At 42.5% G+C, this 16,347-nt stretch overlaps 1 protein-coding gene across 1 annotated transcript; it reads left to right on the top strand.

The window, feature by feature from the left end:
* Positions 1 to 817: 817 nt before the first annotated feature.
* LOC136046582 (p53 apoptosis effector related to PMP-22-like) lies at positions 818 to 9,391 on the top strand. The gene is made up of 3 exons (XM_065733192.1): positions 818 to 1,100; positions 7,946 to 8,089; positions 8,670 to 9,391. The coding sequence occupies exons 1-3, from the start codon at positions 890 to 892 to the stop codon at positions 8,903 to 8,905; spliced, it is 591 nt and encodes a 196-aa protein (XP_065589264.1). The 5' UTR covers positions 818 to 889; the 3' UTR covers positions 8,906 to 9,391.
* The last annotated feature ends 6,956 nt before the right edge of the window (positions 9,392 to 16,347 follow it).

Consider the following 16,347-nt stretch of genomic DNA (forward strand, 5'->3'; position numbering starts at 1 on the left):
TATTTCAATCATGAAACAATATATATTATAAGTATTCAGTACCTGAAGTGCCTTCCATCATTAGTGTTACTGAGTTTGGGTAACGATGATCTGTCTTTATCTGGTGATTGGAGAGGAGAAAGATGAGCCAAATACCTGGGGAAAAAGACAGGGCTTGTGAAGCACAGCTAGGACCAGACGTTTTTGCTGTGGTTTCCTACAGTTGCTGACAGGACATCTGCAGAGGTGGGGAGAAAGACAGACAGACTTGGGAGGATCTGTTGGGTATAACATAGGGGTATCATGCAGAGGTCATGTAAGAAATGGAGGTCAAAAGAAGGCTTGTGTGTAGTGAGGATCTGACAGGCAGAAAGTGATTGTGAGGATGCCCTAGCCAACATGTAGCACTGTGTGTTTTAGGACAGTGACATTTAGATTAGGCATGGTGATGCATCCTGATGTTGGAGCTGTCTGAGGTTTCCATACTGGTGGTTTGGGGGTCCTATGGCAATTGTGGCTTTTTACCTGCGACTGGGCTGTCACAAGCAAGGGCATGTAGCCACACCACAACCAAGAAGTGGAGTTGGACACAGAAGGATAGCAGCTAGCAAGGAGTTAAGTGTGGGACAGGAATATAACTGGACGTTCGCTTGGCACAGAAGGAGCAGGGTCCGGGTGAGGAGCAGGACCCAGCCCCACATTCTCCTCTCCATTCTGCCAGCCCCACAGGTTGCTGCCGCCACGCTTGCTCCCAGGAATGTGGGTGGGACTCCCTCCTCCCAGCGCGCTTTAAAACTGAGCTCCGACAGCCAGCCAGCCAGTCTCTGCTTGGAGGAGCGTCCTTGCGGCACCCAGCGTCCTTCCCTCCCCGAGCAGCTCGGGCTCGCAGGTGCCCCAACAGCCCGGCAGGATGGTGGCATGCAGCCTCGCCTGCTGGCGGTGCCGCTGGCTCCTGCCCCTGCTGCTGGGCTTGGCCATCATCATGGGTATCATTGCACTGGCAGGCCGGGGATGGTTGGAGTCTGAATCGGAGCCTTATGTGCACCAAGCGTCGCTGTGGGAGAGCTGTACACGGGGCGAGCAGGACCTCAACTGGAACTGTGAATCCCTCATGGACTATGGTAAGTGGGGAGCCTGCCTGTCTGTGTCCCTTCAGAATCCAGAACCTCCAGAATCTTCTGGAGGCTGCACCTCAGGGGAGCTAGGGCTGGAAAAATTTGTCCATCAAATTTTCCTTTGCTGGCAAAGCAAAGGCTGTCAGCCCTTCTGTGGTGGTGTAGCTGCTGGCGGGGATGGGGTTTTCCAAGGCAGAACCAGTGCTGTTTCAGGCCTTAATGAGCAAAGAAAACTGGACCTCAGACCACTTTAGGCATCTTTCCTATCAGGAGTAATGAACAAGGCTTGCTTTTTATTTTTTATTTTTAAGAAGTTATTTTATAACCAAAGTAAGAGAGCCAGCTGGCCACGAGTCTGCTTTCAGCAGCTCTATGTGCTCTGCAGTGCCAGCAGCCTCACCCTGAAGCTCGCAGCTCCCTTGCTGACCCACTACAGGAGAGTTTGCACTAGACTTCCCTGCACCTGGGCAACAGCAAAGCTGCCTCCTTGCTGAGGAGAGGGTCTTAACCCTGCCTGGCTAGAGAATGCTTCCCAATCAGCAGCTTTGGTTTGCAAATAGAAAAAATGCAGCTTCCTGTATATACCTCTCTATTGCACTGTCATAAATCAGGGAGTAACTATGCGTCTGCTTTATCATACATAATTTCTTTATATCTGGCATTGCCAGCATAATATTCTTAGCACACAGTCCCTGTTTGTCTTTCTGAGGGACATTCTGTTTTCTTTTTTCCTAGCTGTGATCTGTTTTGCATCTGCTTTTCTCACAGACAAAGTGTTTCAGGACAAACACACAGGCCCGCCCTACAGTCCTGGATGAGGGTACCTTGGGGACTGTGTGTGGAAGCTGGAAGCGAGAGTTCCAGCCTGCACAAGGGTGGCAGGGGAGGCTTCCTCCCAGCACTGCGCTTGCCATTGCAACTCAGTGAAATCTGGACTGTTTTGCAAAAGCGTTGCCATCATTTACCTGCCAGGTGATTGCTGTGGGCTTTACTGTGGGTGGCAGAAGTCTGGTTGTCCCACTGCCCAGAGCCAAAAAGCTAGTGCAGGAGGGTGGCTGAAATCTGCATCGCATGAAGAAGTGCCTGTGCAGCAGTGCTGCTGAGGTTTGCTTTTTCGTGTAGTGTCCCTGCCTCTTGTTCATGAGTGATGATGGGTGTGTGCTTTGTTTCAGCCTTGAGTCTTCTGGGGCAAGAGTGACTTTTTGAAGTTTTCAACTGCTCTGTCAAAGGAGAATGGTATCCCTGACTTTGCTTATTTAACCTTAAACCAAGGCTCATTTAAATCCTTGGCTTAGTCAGACTAACTTGGCTTTGCTTCTTCTCTACCTTTGAGGAAATCAGCGCTGCTGTCTGCTTAACTGCTATTTGCATCTAGAGACAGGATGTAAAATATGAGTTTGGGTTTGATTTATTTTCTTTTTTCTATGCTAATGCAATTAGGCTCCAAGTAGGTGAGGGCATTTGCAAAGGTAGAAATGCCTAGCAGGCCTTAACAGCACTGCCACAGGAAAATAAAAGTAAATAAATTGAGATGCACAACTTTTGTTTTGCATATGATAACTGCTCTAGACTAACCATCTTGCTACTCCTGATGAAAACAAAATTTCAGAGTGGTCCCTATTAATAGAAAGCCGCAATAGACATTTTGTTAATTGAGCTGTGGCAATGTATGCTGAGAGAGAAAAAGCAGTTGGGTCACTTATTTTAAATGGGAAAGAGGGGCAGGAACAGACAAACAAAGTTTTGCAAATAAGAATGTCTCCAACACTGAATTGCTTCTTAGTGCACATTTTACAGTCCACATGAGACAGGAGAAATAAGAAGGGGAAGAGTAGAATATCCTTTAGTAGGGAGGTGGGGAATGGATTTTGATTTGATATCTCTACTGGTTTGCATCTGGCAAGTATCTGCCTGGCAGTATCTGTGTGTTTATTAATATGTTGCAACACAGAGCTGCCATACTACATAATGTATGACTCAAGATGACTTCGTTTGTCCCAGCGCAGGATAAAACTCTTGGCTGTGTTTGAAACATATCAGTAAGCCATCAGATATGAGGAAGATTATTTGCAGCGTGGTTGCCTGGAGAGTGTGATTGCCTTTGTCTTTACAGTGATGACCTTATATGTTTAGGGACAGTGTTTGTGGGCGACAGCGTCTACCAAGACCTCAACGCCTGCTCCCAGTGACTTTGGTCTGAGTTGTCACAGTGAGGGATGGGTGTGTACATGTGCAGTAAAAGTGATTAACTCCTTCTTACGCTCCTAACAGCTGGTTGGTATTCATTAAGTACACAATAGCTGACTTAGAAAAATGAAGGCATTCATCTGTATCCTCAGTAAGTCCCGAAAGGAGGAATAAAAGGAAAAAAAAAAAAAAGAGGTGGGACTTAGGGTAGGAGCATGCCTCTGTGAATCATATTTCCTTGCCTCTGTGCCACTGTGCCCATGGCTCAGAGAACTGGACTTTGATACCACAGGTCATTAATGGAACTGCGTGCACATGCCACCTTCACCAAGGGGCCAGTAAATAAAGGAGGAACATTACAGGTACATTCACCATGCCCTAGCCTCTGTTTAGACATAGTTTAGTCTGATTTATGGTGTCAGGATGTGTCCTAGCAAACAAATGTGCAAGGTGAAGGCACTCAGAGGAGGTCAACAGAGAGAAGCAGCAGTTGGCATGCCCAGCTACACCCAGCAGACATGTCTTGAAACTCCCCACCACAAGAGCCCAGGCAGCAGGATAGGATTGCTGCCAGCGAGGAAGCACACCTCTACTGCAAGCAGGAGGGAGGCAATGAAGGCTGGAAACAAACAGGATTTGGCCTCTCCTGACTTGCAGTCAAAGGGCTGCAATCAGATTTTCATTTAGAATTTTGGTAGTATAGCAATTGGGTTTTCCACACTGCTAAAACCAAGGGAGAGCTGGGATACCTAGTGTTAATTCCTAGCAAGCTCTTCAGGCAATCCTTCAGTTCTGGGCTGCCTTATGCTTGCTATGGGTGTGCACATACTTTTCCCTCACTGCTTATGTCGTCATGGAAATCTGCATGTTATGAAAGCAAGAAAATATTGCTGGCAGTGCTCTCTCGCTGGCAGTCCACTACTCCTTTGTTTTGTCAACAAAAGTATATTTTCTGGGCTTTCCATGCTACGAGCTCTCAACACCAAATAAAAATTGCCACTGCCATTTATATACAGAAAGCTATTATCACTACAGTGTAAAACTGTCTCAAGTAAGCATGTCATAGTAAAAACTTCTACTTGAAGATTCCAGTTACCCACAAGCTGATACACCAGCTTCTAACTCGGTAAATAAGTGAACTGAGATGAGAAGGGTTTGTTACTTCAGATCCTGCAGTGCTTTATCTTCCTGCTAAACTATTTTCTCAGTCTTTTCATTAATTTCTCCAGGGAAATCTCCTATAAATGTCCTGTGGAGCTCCCATCTCAGGTTGAGGCACAGCCAAATAAAATCAGGAAGTACACCTAAAACTGAAACTTCTGTGTCTGTATGTTGTTTTTTTTCTTGGTTTTTTTTCATCCTATTTATGGTGATCACCATTAGCTTCAAGTAATCTTGAGCCCTCCTAGTTATTTGCATGCTAATATTTGCAGCTTAGTTCTTTTGCAGAGTCATTATCAATTAAGCTGTATAATAAAACTCTTAATCCTTTCTATCAAGTATAGTTCCTGTTTAAGGGTTTTTGGTTTTTTTTTTCCCCTCTGGAATGTTCTTTTAATGCTTCACTGCTACTTTGATGCAAAGGACTCAACTCTTCTTTGAGTAAAGCTGACCTGAGTAACAGAAATGCCTCAAACTGTTCAGCTTCACTGTTCTCCCATTCTTCTGACTTCCTATTTATACAGCCCTGAATTGCTTTGGCATTGTTGATTTCATAGGCAGATGTCATATTTATACTTGTTTTGACTTAGTCATTGTATTGAAGGGTCCAGAGGCTTTATTCATTTCTATGGCAAATATAGATTCTGGCAAAATCTCTCATGGTTACAATGTTCTCTGAGCACAAATTCAGAAGTTGGTGCTCATCTGTCCTTCTCAGACTGTGATCACATCTCTCCCACAGTTAGGGCAGAGACACAATACCTACTACTGTCCCTGGCAGTTGGGTGCCACAGTTGAAGAACTGGGGCAGAGGCAGGTGCCTGCAAAGGCTCAGCAGCTCTTTGAAGGACACAGAGCCAGAAAGCCTATCTTAATAGGCATGGGGATTATGGGGTTAATTTTTTTGACATTTCCCTTCTGCTGTATATAGCCAGACATTCCTGCTCTTCCTGGAATTCCCTTCAGTGCTAGTGTGGTGGTCTGGCTGCTCTATAGCTGTTATCTTGTGTCCTGAGCAGAACCATCCGTCACAGGAGCCAGCGCCAACTGGCTCATCTTATCAGGCCTTGTCAGTATTATGTGCTGATAAGTGCTGCTGGAGTAGATAACCCAGAGGGAGGAGGAAAGGTATGTGCTCATCAGCACTGAATTTTGTTGCATGTGAGCACAAAAACCACTGCAAATTTCCCAATGATAGTGCCTGCTGTTGCCCTGTTCCTGAAGATCTGAAAAAAAAAGCTGGGTTTGAGAATAATGTTCCTGACCACATACCTCCTGTAGCTATGTGCTATCACTTTCACACTGCCAAAGACAAGCAAATCAGTCACCGTGAGCAGGGCCAGGGCTGACGTATCCAAAAGCTTGTTGTACTTGTAAAGTAAGCACCAGAGCCTGGAAATAGCAGAGAGCGCTGAGTGCTTTGCAGCCTGTGTCTCTTGCAGTCCTGTTTGAGCTGCAGCAAATGTCAAGGCATCCAGCTTGGTGGCAGTTTTGGGTTTGCAGTCTAACCTGCATGAAACAGATGCCAAGCTTGGTTCTGCAGCATGCCAGTGTATGTAATGCATCTGTAGGGGAAAGCACTTTGATATCTAAGAGTTCCTGCTTGCCCTTGTTACTGTTTTTCTCCTAATAGGGGAGGTATCAATAAATAGCACTCATAGTTTGTTTAGTCTGAATTACTTTTCCTAGGCTGGCTGTGTAGTGGCTAAATATTCCTTTACAATCCCTAAATAAATCCTGCTGTGGAGATGATGCCCAGTACCTGAATTAGGCACATCAGATAATATTTTGAAGGAAAAGCTGTTATGGAACCACTGACACCGCCGTAATCTCCAAAGGCCAGTGGAGTGTCCTCCCTCCCTCCTGCCACTGCAGCACTCTCCCTGGGGAAGGGATACAAAACACACAGGACTGGCTGCAGGAGGCTGACAAGAACTGGTTTGAAAAGATTCTACTGTCTCAGGCAGTTCCAAGAGAAGCCTTTTGTTTACCCTTTCCATTCCAGCTTGACTTCATTCAGGAGGACGTGGCAGCTGAGGGCTTGGGGCTGAAAACTCTAGTAGGGAGCTGGTGTGTTTCACTTCTGAATTTTGAATAGGGGTGAGAGAAACAAGATCAGAGTGGTCTAGTGAAAACAACTGTAAAATGCTTTGCTTTCAAATAGTAAATTGCTCTATGGAGTAGAGGTGTCTGAGATAGTTTTACTGCATTCTCTGCCTCAAATTACTATTTTTCCTTTTTATGTAACAGCAGAGCACATGAGCTAAGGTGGAGGACTAACTCTTCAGGAAAATGTTCTCTGTTTCACTAGCTTTTCTTAAAAAGAAAAAAAATTAAAGCTTTTACACAAGAAGGACTTGGCTTACAGAGGTTATGTGAAAAAGAAAGTTTCTCCAGAACCATTTCAGCCCTGCTACAACAGACAGCTATGATGAAAGGGAGATTTTCTGGAAAATACTCTGGCCTAGATCTCACTGCTGCCTTTATTCCTACATTAAAGGGAGCTCAGGATCTGGCCATTAACTGTGACTGAAAGCGTGAAAGTCAGAACCTATGTAGGCATGAAAAGGGAGCTACGCTTACAGCTCACTGAAACTGGTGTGGATACAGTTACCCCTGTGGGTAGGTGTCCTGCCTCTAGGTCAGGAAACACCTGTGTGTGTTGGTGTTCATACTCAAACTCCTGGGTCATTTTTAAAGAGAATGAGGTCTGCCACAGTGGGAACCTTTCACAAGCCTGCATCACCGTGAAATTTGAATTTCTGGCTGTCTCCCAAGAACTCTGTACAGTGCTCAGCCCCAACAAATCTCCAAGTAATGAATCAGAGGACTCTTCTACTTTACCTCTGACTTCACTACCTCTCCACCCATGATATTTTACCTATTACTAAGACTTTTTGGCTGTGAATAGATATTTATCTTCAAGAGCACTCTCTTTCTCTTTGTCATGTCTCAGCTCAACTACTCCATGTCTGTCTTTGGTCACACTAATTTTACTTCACATGCAGTGTTCTTGTCATGAGCAAGCAGACAGGAAGCTGCATGGTGACAACATTATTAACATTATTATTTCCCAGCAGTTCTCCCTATGGTTGTACTCTCTTGTCTGCTCTCATACTTTCCTGTGCATGGAAGTGGTTTTGTAAATTTGCATGTCAAAAATGGAGTGATAATGATAAAGCACATTCTGAGAGGTTGTGTGCACTATCTGTGGGTCCCTTACAGATACTGAGTTTGGAGGTGTTATTGCCATTACCACGCTATGCTATATCTCTCTTTCCAGCAGGACAGATTAACGGGCAGAGAGTTCAGTGCTGCATCTCTGATGGTCATATCTCTCTGCAGCTGTGCAATTTGGAGCTATTCGGTGTTGCTTTGACAAAGCATTTGCTTTTTACAGTAAAGCATTTCAATAAAGAATGACTAAGAGAGAGAGAAGACCTGCAGTGACCTAAAGTTCAGTGCATTGCTGCCTATGACACCTTTACTCTTTTCTTTTCAAGGATGGGGGAGAGCAGCAGCTGCCACATACCTCGTTGGCTTTGTGATCCTGGTCATCTGTTTCGCCCTCGCAGTCATCGCATTCTCAATTGAAATACTTCGCTTCAACTTTGTGCGGGGAATTGGAGGCTTGCTTTTTGTTGTTGGTAAGGCTGGGTGTAAAGATAAGGCAGTATTAGATGTAAAACAAGCATGAGCAGAAAAACATGCTAATTGGAGCCTCCCTTGTGAAATAATCTGTCTTTGGTTTATGACTCATTTTCATGGAAAACAAGAGAAATTAGACCTATGCTCTGAGCTCCAGCAGTCAGTAAGTTCCCAGAAACAGCACATAGGGGTAACCAACAACTTTGACCCTGCAAGTCACATACAAGTCCAGCTTTGAAGCTGGGAGTCCCAGGCCTCCCACTTCCCAAGGGAGGGAGGAACTATGAGTATGGTAGAAGCAGGAGGTGACTGCCCCATCAGGACAGGCACCTGACTGTGGGATAGGGCTGTTCTGGGCACAGCTGAGTACCTCGGTGAGGCAGCAATACCAGCTGTAGCTGCCACCAGGCAGCCGGGGACCTGCTCAGACCAGGAATCACACACTGCTGCAAGTTTGGCACTGGAGCTAATCCTTACATATGTAAGGCAATGCAAAAATCTCAAGATACCTTTTTTAGTGGAGGACATAACAAGATTCACTGTCATTTACTCTTGGTTTTCTTTGCTTTCTTTCTCTAGCTGCATTCCAGATCATAGGGTTGGTCATCTATCCAGTGAAATTCACAGAAGAAATTCCACTGATGGGAGCTAATATGTTCAGCTGGGCCTATGGTTTTGGTTGGGCTAGCACTGTCGTTGTGATAGGTTGTGCTTTCTTCTTCTGCTGCCTCCCCAATTGGGAAGACGAAGTCCTGGGAAACATCAAGCCAACCTATTACTATTCCTCTCCAGATAGAGCACCATACTTAAATTGAAAGGTTAGATCCAACTTCAATCAACTGTCAAAGCAATAGAAGAGCACCTCTGCTACAAATGTTGGTGCAGTTACAAGAGACTGAAAAAAAAAAAAACAACTACTTTGTTTCTTCAGTATATTTCTTACAAGCACTGGTTAAAAAAAAAAAAATTAAACATCGGCATCTGTAAGCAAATAACTTTTACCTAAAGCATTATTTACATATTCTCATGTCAATTCCTTTTTGGTGGTTTACTTGCTCCTTTCCCTACAAACTAATTGAGTCATCCTTATTTTATTCAAGCATATCTTTACAATTGAAGTCATAGTGTTTCAGGTATGGAAAGGAGAAGAGATTCTAAACAACCCTCCAGGGGGGGATCTGCAAGTTATTTTATTTTTTCACCTGTGACAAAATGGCCTTAAGTAGAAATAGGAAAAAATAAAACCCTTCCAAAGAAAGCTTTTTCTTCTGCCAAATATTAGTCCAAAGGAAAGAACTTTACTAAGTCTTTTACAGTCATATGCTGCCTAAGAATCACTTCTTGCTCCTGTTACTGGACCATTGTTGACTATTAAGTGTATGAACTAAGGGGAAAATAAAAATTATTTTTTCCACCATCTGTTGCAGCTAAATGGAACCAACATATACAACGGTGGCGAATGTAATGCTTATTAACTCTTCTGTGACCACTGCAGGATATGCTACAAAAACATACATAAATAAATATACATTGCCACAGAGAATGAATAAATCTTCAGATGTTAAACTGCATGCATTATTATATGGTATTTGGGAGATGCTTGCTTAAAAAGTAATTTTTAGTAGAAGCATGCATTGTTCTTTATGTCTGCCATTTTGAAGCTGCAGAGTTTTAATTATCAGGCATAGTATGGAAGGAAATCTTAGCATGAGCTGTTGAAAAGCCTTCAGAAGTTTCTAAAATCCACTGTGGAGTCCAGGGACTAGTAAACCTGGAACGCTTTGCGAGTCACTCAGGATACCAGATAGAAACAGAAAAGCAGCCTGTGATCAATATCTGTATGCAAACTTCGTACAGACATATCTTGGGGAGTAACCTGCTGAGCTCCCAGCTTGTCTTTTTGGAGCTAGTGACTCCAAGCAAATTTTCCAGTGAGACAGAGCCACATCTGCACCTGTCATAGACTAGCAGCAGCTTATGGCATATTTAATCAAGAACTGTCATCTCTGTCAGGCTGGAGAAGAAGGCAGTTCCTCTGCCTGCTGTGGGGGCTGAGACAGGTTTCTGAGAGGGCTGTAGTTGTGGAAAGTAAATGCAGATAAATTGTAATTTATCTGCATTTATATATCAGTAAATGTTACAGGGCTGCTTTCCTCTTACTGCAGCCCCAGTACCTCAGAAAGAATGTATGGGTATGTACATTCATACATATGCACAAAATAGAACTTACACAGTGCTAATCAGAATCCTGTAAAACTAAAGCATTTATAACTAGGCCTTTTTAAATGCTCCATATATCTTGGTATTATACATTGTTTTATGTTCCACTTTATAACACTTTTCTAAATTCATAACTCTGCATTTTGTACTTATGTATGTCTTAAAGTCCCTTGCAGATCTGTATTTTATAATTTTACAGAGCTTAAATATCTCCAGGCTTCAGAACTATGTTAAACACTCAGTCATGCGTGGCACATGGAATCCACTGTGTGAGCAATTCCTGCCGGACAACCTGTAAGAAATGCATCTTTTTGTTCTCTCCTCAACATCACTCCTTCCTCCCCACCCCCTTCCATACAGTACTGGAAGGGTTATATTGGGTAGATGTGATACAAATAACTATAGTAACATTCCAGTGAACCCAAAACACTGGAGAGAGTCTCAGGTCTGGAAAATCCTTGCACAGCCAAAGCTGAGAAAAGACACAAGAAAACGGACATCCTAATGAGAAGGACAATAATATGGAAATAAAGCTTAGTGTAACCTAAATGTTCTGTATTTTTTAATAAGTTTGTATGTCTTGTAAAAAATAAAAAAAATGCACCCATGTAAAATAAACTTGGTTCTGAATATAGTGGGTGGAAGCATAAGCAGCATGTTATGCAATTTAGATGTAGCTGAAGTGATAATAATGTATGTGGTATTCCTTTCAACTGTGGTGGCCTAATTAAAACTGTTCTAATTGATAGGTTTAAAAACTCAGCATTGTTTCCATTTCATGGATTCATTTCACGTACTCAAGAAAATAGCCATTCTTTTCTTCTTTTTAGAACTCCAAAACCTGTGAACTGTTGGGTTAATAAACTTGAATGAAAGACCTTAACTATCCAGGAGGTAACAACAGCATTTCCAGTCAAATAAGCTTAAGTATGCACTGCAGAACATCATCAGATACACCAGCCATAGGGAACTCTTAACTAACACAAAAGCTCCTAAAAGCTTCAGGAGGAACCCTGGACCCGTTAAGCACACTATGGTCCAAAGAGGGAAAAAAAGATAAAAACCATATGTGGTCAGCTTGCCCTCTGTAACAAGAGCTGACAAGTAACTTTCGTATACTGATAAGCACTGTCTGTAGGGAGACAAAGATGAAGTACTCACCTAGCATTTTCAGTGGAAAGTTACACTTCTCCAGTGACTAAAAACCTCTCCGTTTCAAACCTCACATAACGCACAGCCTGTAAGTAGCCTGTACTACTGGCACAGGTCACGAAGAACTCTCCCTCTGACTTAATACAGATAAACCCAGCGCTGGCCACCACTGCATCAAACCAACCTGGGGGTTCTCAGCTCTGGAAAGACAGATTCACCATCCTCCCAATATTTTCAGTTGCCCTTTTCCTTATAAGTTTTAATTTTAAAACACATCTACCCACCCTGGATTCTAGCTATTTCACTTCCCATCCCCCTCTCTATGTCTGTTAGCTTTACAGACCCAGTTAGGGAAAATATTAGTTTTCCCACTTCAATTTTCCCAAATGCCTTTAAAATAGCCGGTTTATACAGTACCCTTTTTTTTTTTTTAAACAAAAATAACATTAGTGCTACTGCTTACCGAACAGCCTGTAGTGTATAAAAGTAGAAAAAAAAAACCCAACAACACTATCTCTCAGATTGCAGTCTGATTCCCTCCAGCCCAGCACACATGGCTCTCCACTCAAGGGAGTGAAGAACACTCAACAATTCGTGCGATTGGCTGCAAGAGAAGGCTAACTCATCTGAGTGGGGTGAGGGGAATGATTAAATCTCATGGATATGGGAAACACCTGCCACACCTCACTGAGATTTTCTATTTTCAGTTGATGTAACAGGTGGGTTACTTTTTAAGCAATTTCCTGATGAGATGGAAATCTCAAGAAATATTCACCTGGCATCTAATTCTTGCAAAAAAAAAAAAAAAAAAAAAGAATTAAAAAGAGTTTCTGAGTGCATGGTGCATTTATAAATTAACGATGAACCAAGCGCAGATATATGTCAGTGGAAACCAACATGCTTTAGAATGTTCACATCAGGCAAAAGAACTGAGTATTAGTGCTACAACTCAGAGCAGCAGAGGTTGCTGGCAATAGAGAACAGCAATCTGAAAAAATGAGATTTTCAGTGCCAGTAGGTGAGTCAATGTAGATTTTGAAATGAAATTGTATGCTGATATTCACAACCAGAATGAAGCACAATTAAATGTGTTTCCCAATGGCAGGACATAATGAAATATGGGTCTGGGGTTACAGCACAGATGCAGAAGTCATCTGTGTAGATTTGATGGACCAAGGATACATTGACTTTAATATGCATGTGCAGCAATGCATCCCCTGTGCAGTAAGTGGCATTGTATGGGATTTGCTGGTATCCAGAGCTGCGAGCTTAGCTGCTTCCAGCTATGGAGCTCCACATCCAGAAATTTCAGGCAAAAAAAACAATTCCTTCAATTTTTTCAGCATACAACTATATTTAAATGACTTGGGAACTGTCAAAATAATCAAGATTCTTTTTTTTTTTTACTATGACTTTGGAACATAAATTTCATAAGGCTGAATCTGTAATAAACATTGTAGTGGAAAAATGCTGGAGTGTCTAGAGCTCTATAACATAAATAATATAAACGCAAATAATATAAATAAATGATAATGTAAGAAATATGCATTATCTGACATAAATAATGAATGTTAACTTCTCCATGAACTATATTTCTCATGGGTATGTCTTTGCAGGATTGGATAATATTTACCAGAAGGGTTGGTACGACTGTTGCCTTTTATTTATTTATGGCAATGAAGCCAATGCATACTATTTTCCATAACACTCTTTGTGAATATGGAAATGTAAGTATTGAAAATTGCAAAGCATTGGGTGTGTACACTGGAAATCAGAGTTCCCTGAGACACAGACAGCTGCAAGAGCTCAGACAGGTTCAAGATGAGATCTCACACGGGAAACTGTGAGCCCAGAAGCTTGAGCCTGTTCATGCCTGGAGCAGCTGAACATGCCAATCAGAACAACTATAACAGGCATTTTGTACAAAGATGGTGTGCAAATATGAAAATGTTGGTAGCAGACCAGTGTTTTCTTTTTAGCCTGTTTCCCAAAGACATTGCATATCAAGCTCTTGAAACTGAAATAGTCATTTCACGTAACATTTTGTTTTCAGTAAAAACCTAATTTTGACTAGAAATTTCACAGTGAAAATTCACAGCTGAAACTCTTAAAAGTTATGTTTGGTATGCATGCCTTATCTGTAGGTCTCAGAGTACTTACAGAAGTAGCTGGTGCTACTCCCCACTGACCCATAAGGCAAAGTAAATGAAGCCATTTCTTTGTCAGAGAAATGAAAGCAGGGAGTGGCACCTGAGAATTACCTGTGTGAGGCAGGTTTTACTTCTCTCCTAAGGCAGCTGACCTGTATGATCTGTAAGAAGTTACAGTTAAGATCTACTATGTTAGGACAGCTATTTAGTTTGTCTTGGTATGCTGCAGGGAAGCCGTGGTCTCCAAAGCAATCACTTAAGTACAATTATTAGTGTAAAAGAGCTAACTCCTGACAGGCACACTAAGAATCTGCAGATCCCCCACATGGTTATAAATCTTTAGGACCCGACTGTAGGTATGTGGTTGTTTTAAATGACTCTTATTGATTATAACTGCTGATGTAGGAGGAAAGCTGTATTCATTAAACCTCTGCAGGGCATTGGTAGGAATTAACTGTGGATGAAGCCACAGCATCACATAATATCCCATGTTGGAAGGAACCTGTAAGAATCATTGAGTCCAACACCTGACTCCACACAGCACCACCCAAAATTTAAACCCTGTGTCTCAGAGCACTGTCCAACTGCTCCTTGAACTCCAGCAGCTTGTGGCCATGCTTACTGTCCTGGGCAGCCTGTTCCATGCTCATCACCTTCTGGTGAAGAACGTTTTCCTAACCCCCATCTGCCTTTCCCCTGACACAGCTCCATGCTGTTCCCTCGGGCTCTGTTTCTGTCACAGAGAGCAGAGCTCAGTGCTGTCCCTCTGCTCCCTGTGAAGAGCTGCAGCAGCTATGAGGTCTCCCCTGGGCTCCTCTGCTCTGGGCTGACGTGACTTGTTCCAGCACTGAACTTGCCCTAAAGAAAGCAAATCCTTTAACAAAAACTGAGAACAAAATGCCTACTCAGACACACAGAGGTTTTACATTTGTGTTTTCCTAATGCATCCCTGAACTACCAAGAAAAATAATAAACATGGGTGCAGTCTTATGTTCACAAATCCGCTGTTAAAAACTGCTATTACCATAGTGTTTTTGCATGTATTAACCTTGCTCAGAGAAGGAAGAGTCCTTTAACTGTATGCATTTGTCTTGTTGAGGATGGCCTGTTTTACTGACATGTTAGCAAGCACTAGATGTGGGGCAGGCTTGGGAGGTCAGGCAGCATGTCAGTCCTGGATAGCTTTTGCTGTAAGTCTTCAGAAAATCCATGCAGATTTTCATCCAAGCTCAGCAGCCAGCAAGCAGTGGAGGTCTCAAGCAGAGCTTTCCTGTGCTGCTGCAGGAGTGAGAGGGGATGTTCCTAGCCCAGTGACAGCACTGGCCATTGCAGGGCCACCCCACGTGTCACCTCAGAGCTCCTGTGTCCAGCCACTGCAGTACGTGGGAAAAACCAGGGGCTTGGCTCAGTGAGGTGAAGACCTGGGAGCATGTGAGAGGAGCAATCTGCAGCTTCTCCCCGAGAAGGGCAGTCAAGAATAGATCTGAACCTCTCTTTGTTGGAGGTTCAGTCATTTCCCCAATCCTGTTCTTGTTTTGGTTTGAGTCCTATGTATTTAAACAAGAACACAGGACCTTCAAAATGACAAGATTTCAGCTGTCTTCAATTTTTAATGTGGGTGTTCTTATTTTACAATGAAGTAAAGTTTAGTCCTGATCAAAATACATTTTCAGTATTCTTCTAAAGTAAAGGAAAATTTGAAATCTGCCTCGAATTACTTTATGAACACTTTCATGTCTAAATATATTTTTCTGCATGTGCATATCATGGGTGAAGTATTAGCCATACTGAGAACAGAGCCCATGTCCATTACCTTGGTGTAGAGGAGATGCAGAAAGAGGCCCACAAGGTATGCTTTAGCCTAAATATAATTTTGCCAAGTTACATCACTCTATGGGTTAATTTTATAAAAACAACTGTGCTTGCAAGGCGAGATACACTTGTCTCTGAAGGGTAACAGCAGATTGGCATTGTCAGAAAAAAAGGACCCAGGGTTTGTGAATGGATCGATAACAATAGCAATTGCCATATGATTTATAATCGTTCAAGCAGAAAATGTTTTTCAGTTGTTCAGTGTAACTTGTCAGATATAAGATAGCACATGATGGAATGCATCATAAAATCATTTCATCAAGCTTTTTAAAGAAACAGCTCTGGAGACTAGTTCATACGAAGTGTGAATATCACAGAATGAAAATGCTCTTGCTGTAAAAGTCATGAACATGTCCTGCAGTTGGTGAGTCCATGTTAATCCACAGTCATAAATATAGATCACTTTAAATGAAACATGGATGGAAATGATCTCTCAGGTGTTTGTTAGCTTCTCCTTCAACTGAGAAAATCATCTGTGTCACAGCTGAAATGGACATATTGTTATTTTTAGGTCTGATGTCTTTAAATTGTGTGCTTTACCAATACCTTCCTGCTTACCTGATTACTTCAATAGCAGTGAGAATTTTTAAAAAATATTTGAGGTGCAGAAAAAGATGCTAACAACTTTATCATTGCTGGTATATCTTTATTTTTGTAATAGATGATGCTGTCGTTTTCTCTGAGGGACTATCTACAGACAAATAAAATACAGAATCGTGGTCTCACACAGCTCATACCCTGCAAAATGCAAAGCCTGCTATGGGTAAGTCATCACTTCAAATCACATACTATGCAACAGAAGTTTTCAATCATTTTTCCCTGTTTGCCACAGGAGTATCAGAATTACATGTGATACATCATTG

The sequence above is a fragment of the Cyrtonyx montezumae genome, unplaced genomic scaffold, assembly GCF_038088225.1.
Source record: "Cyrtonyx montezumae isolate F1298 unplaced genomic scaffold, pur_monq_1.0 scaffold_0, whole genome shotgun sequence".
Taxonomy (NCBI): Eukaryota; Metazoa; Chordata; class Aves; order Galliformes; family Odontophoridae; genus Cyrtonyx; species Cyrtonyx montezumae.

Bases quoted from the DNA above. Each gene is read 5' to 3' on its own strand.
- LOC136046582 (XM_065733192.1), top strand. From the start codon at position 890: ATGGTGGCATGCAGCCTCGCCTGCTGGCGGTGCCGCTGGCTCCTGCCC. The intron at 1,101-7,945 runs GTAAGTGGGGAG...TTTCTTTTCAAG, and splicing joins TGAATCCCTCATGGACTATG to GATGGGGGAGAGCAGCAGCT. The intron at 8,090-8,669 runs GTAAGGCTGGGT...TTCTTTCTCTAG, and splicing joins AGGCTTGCTTTTTGTTGTTG to CTGCATTCCAGATCATAGGG.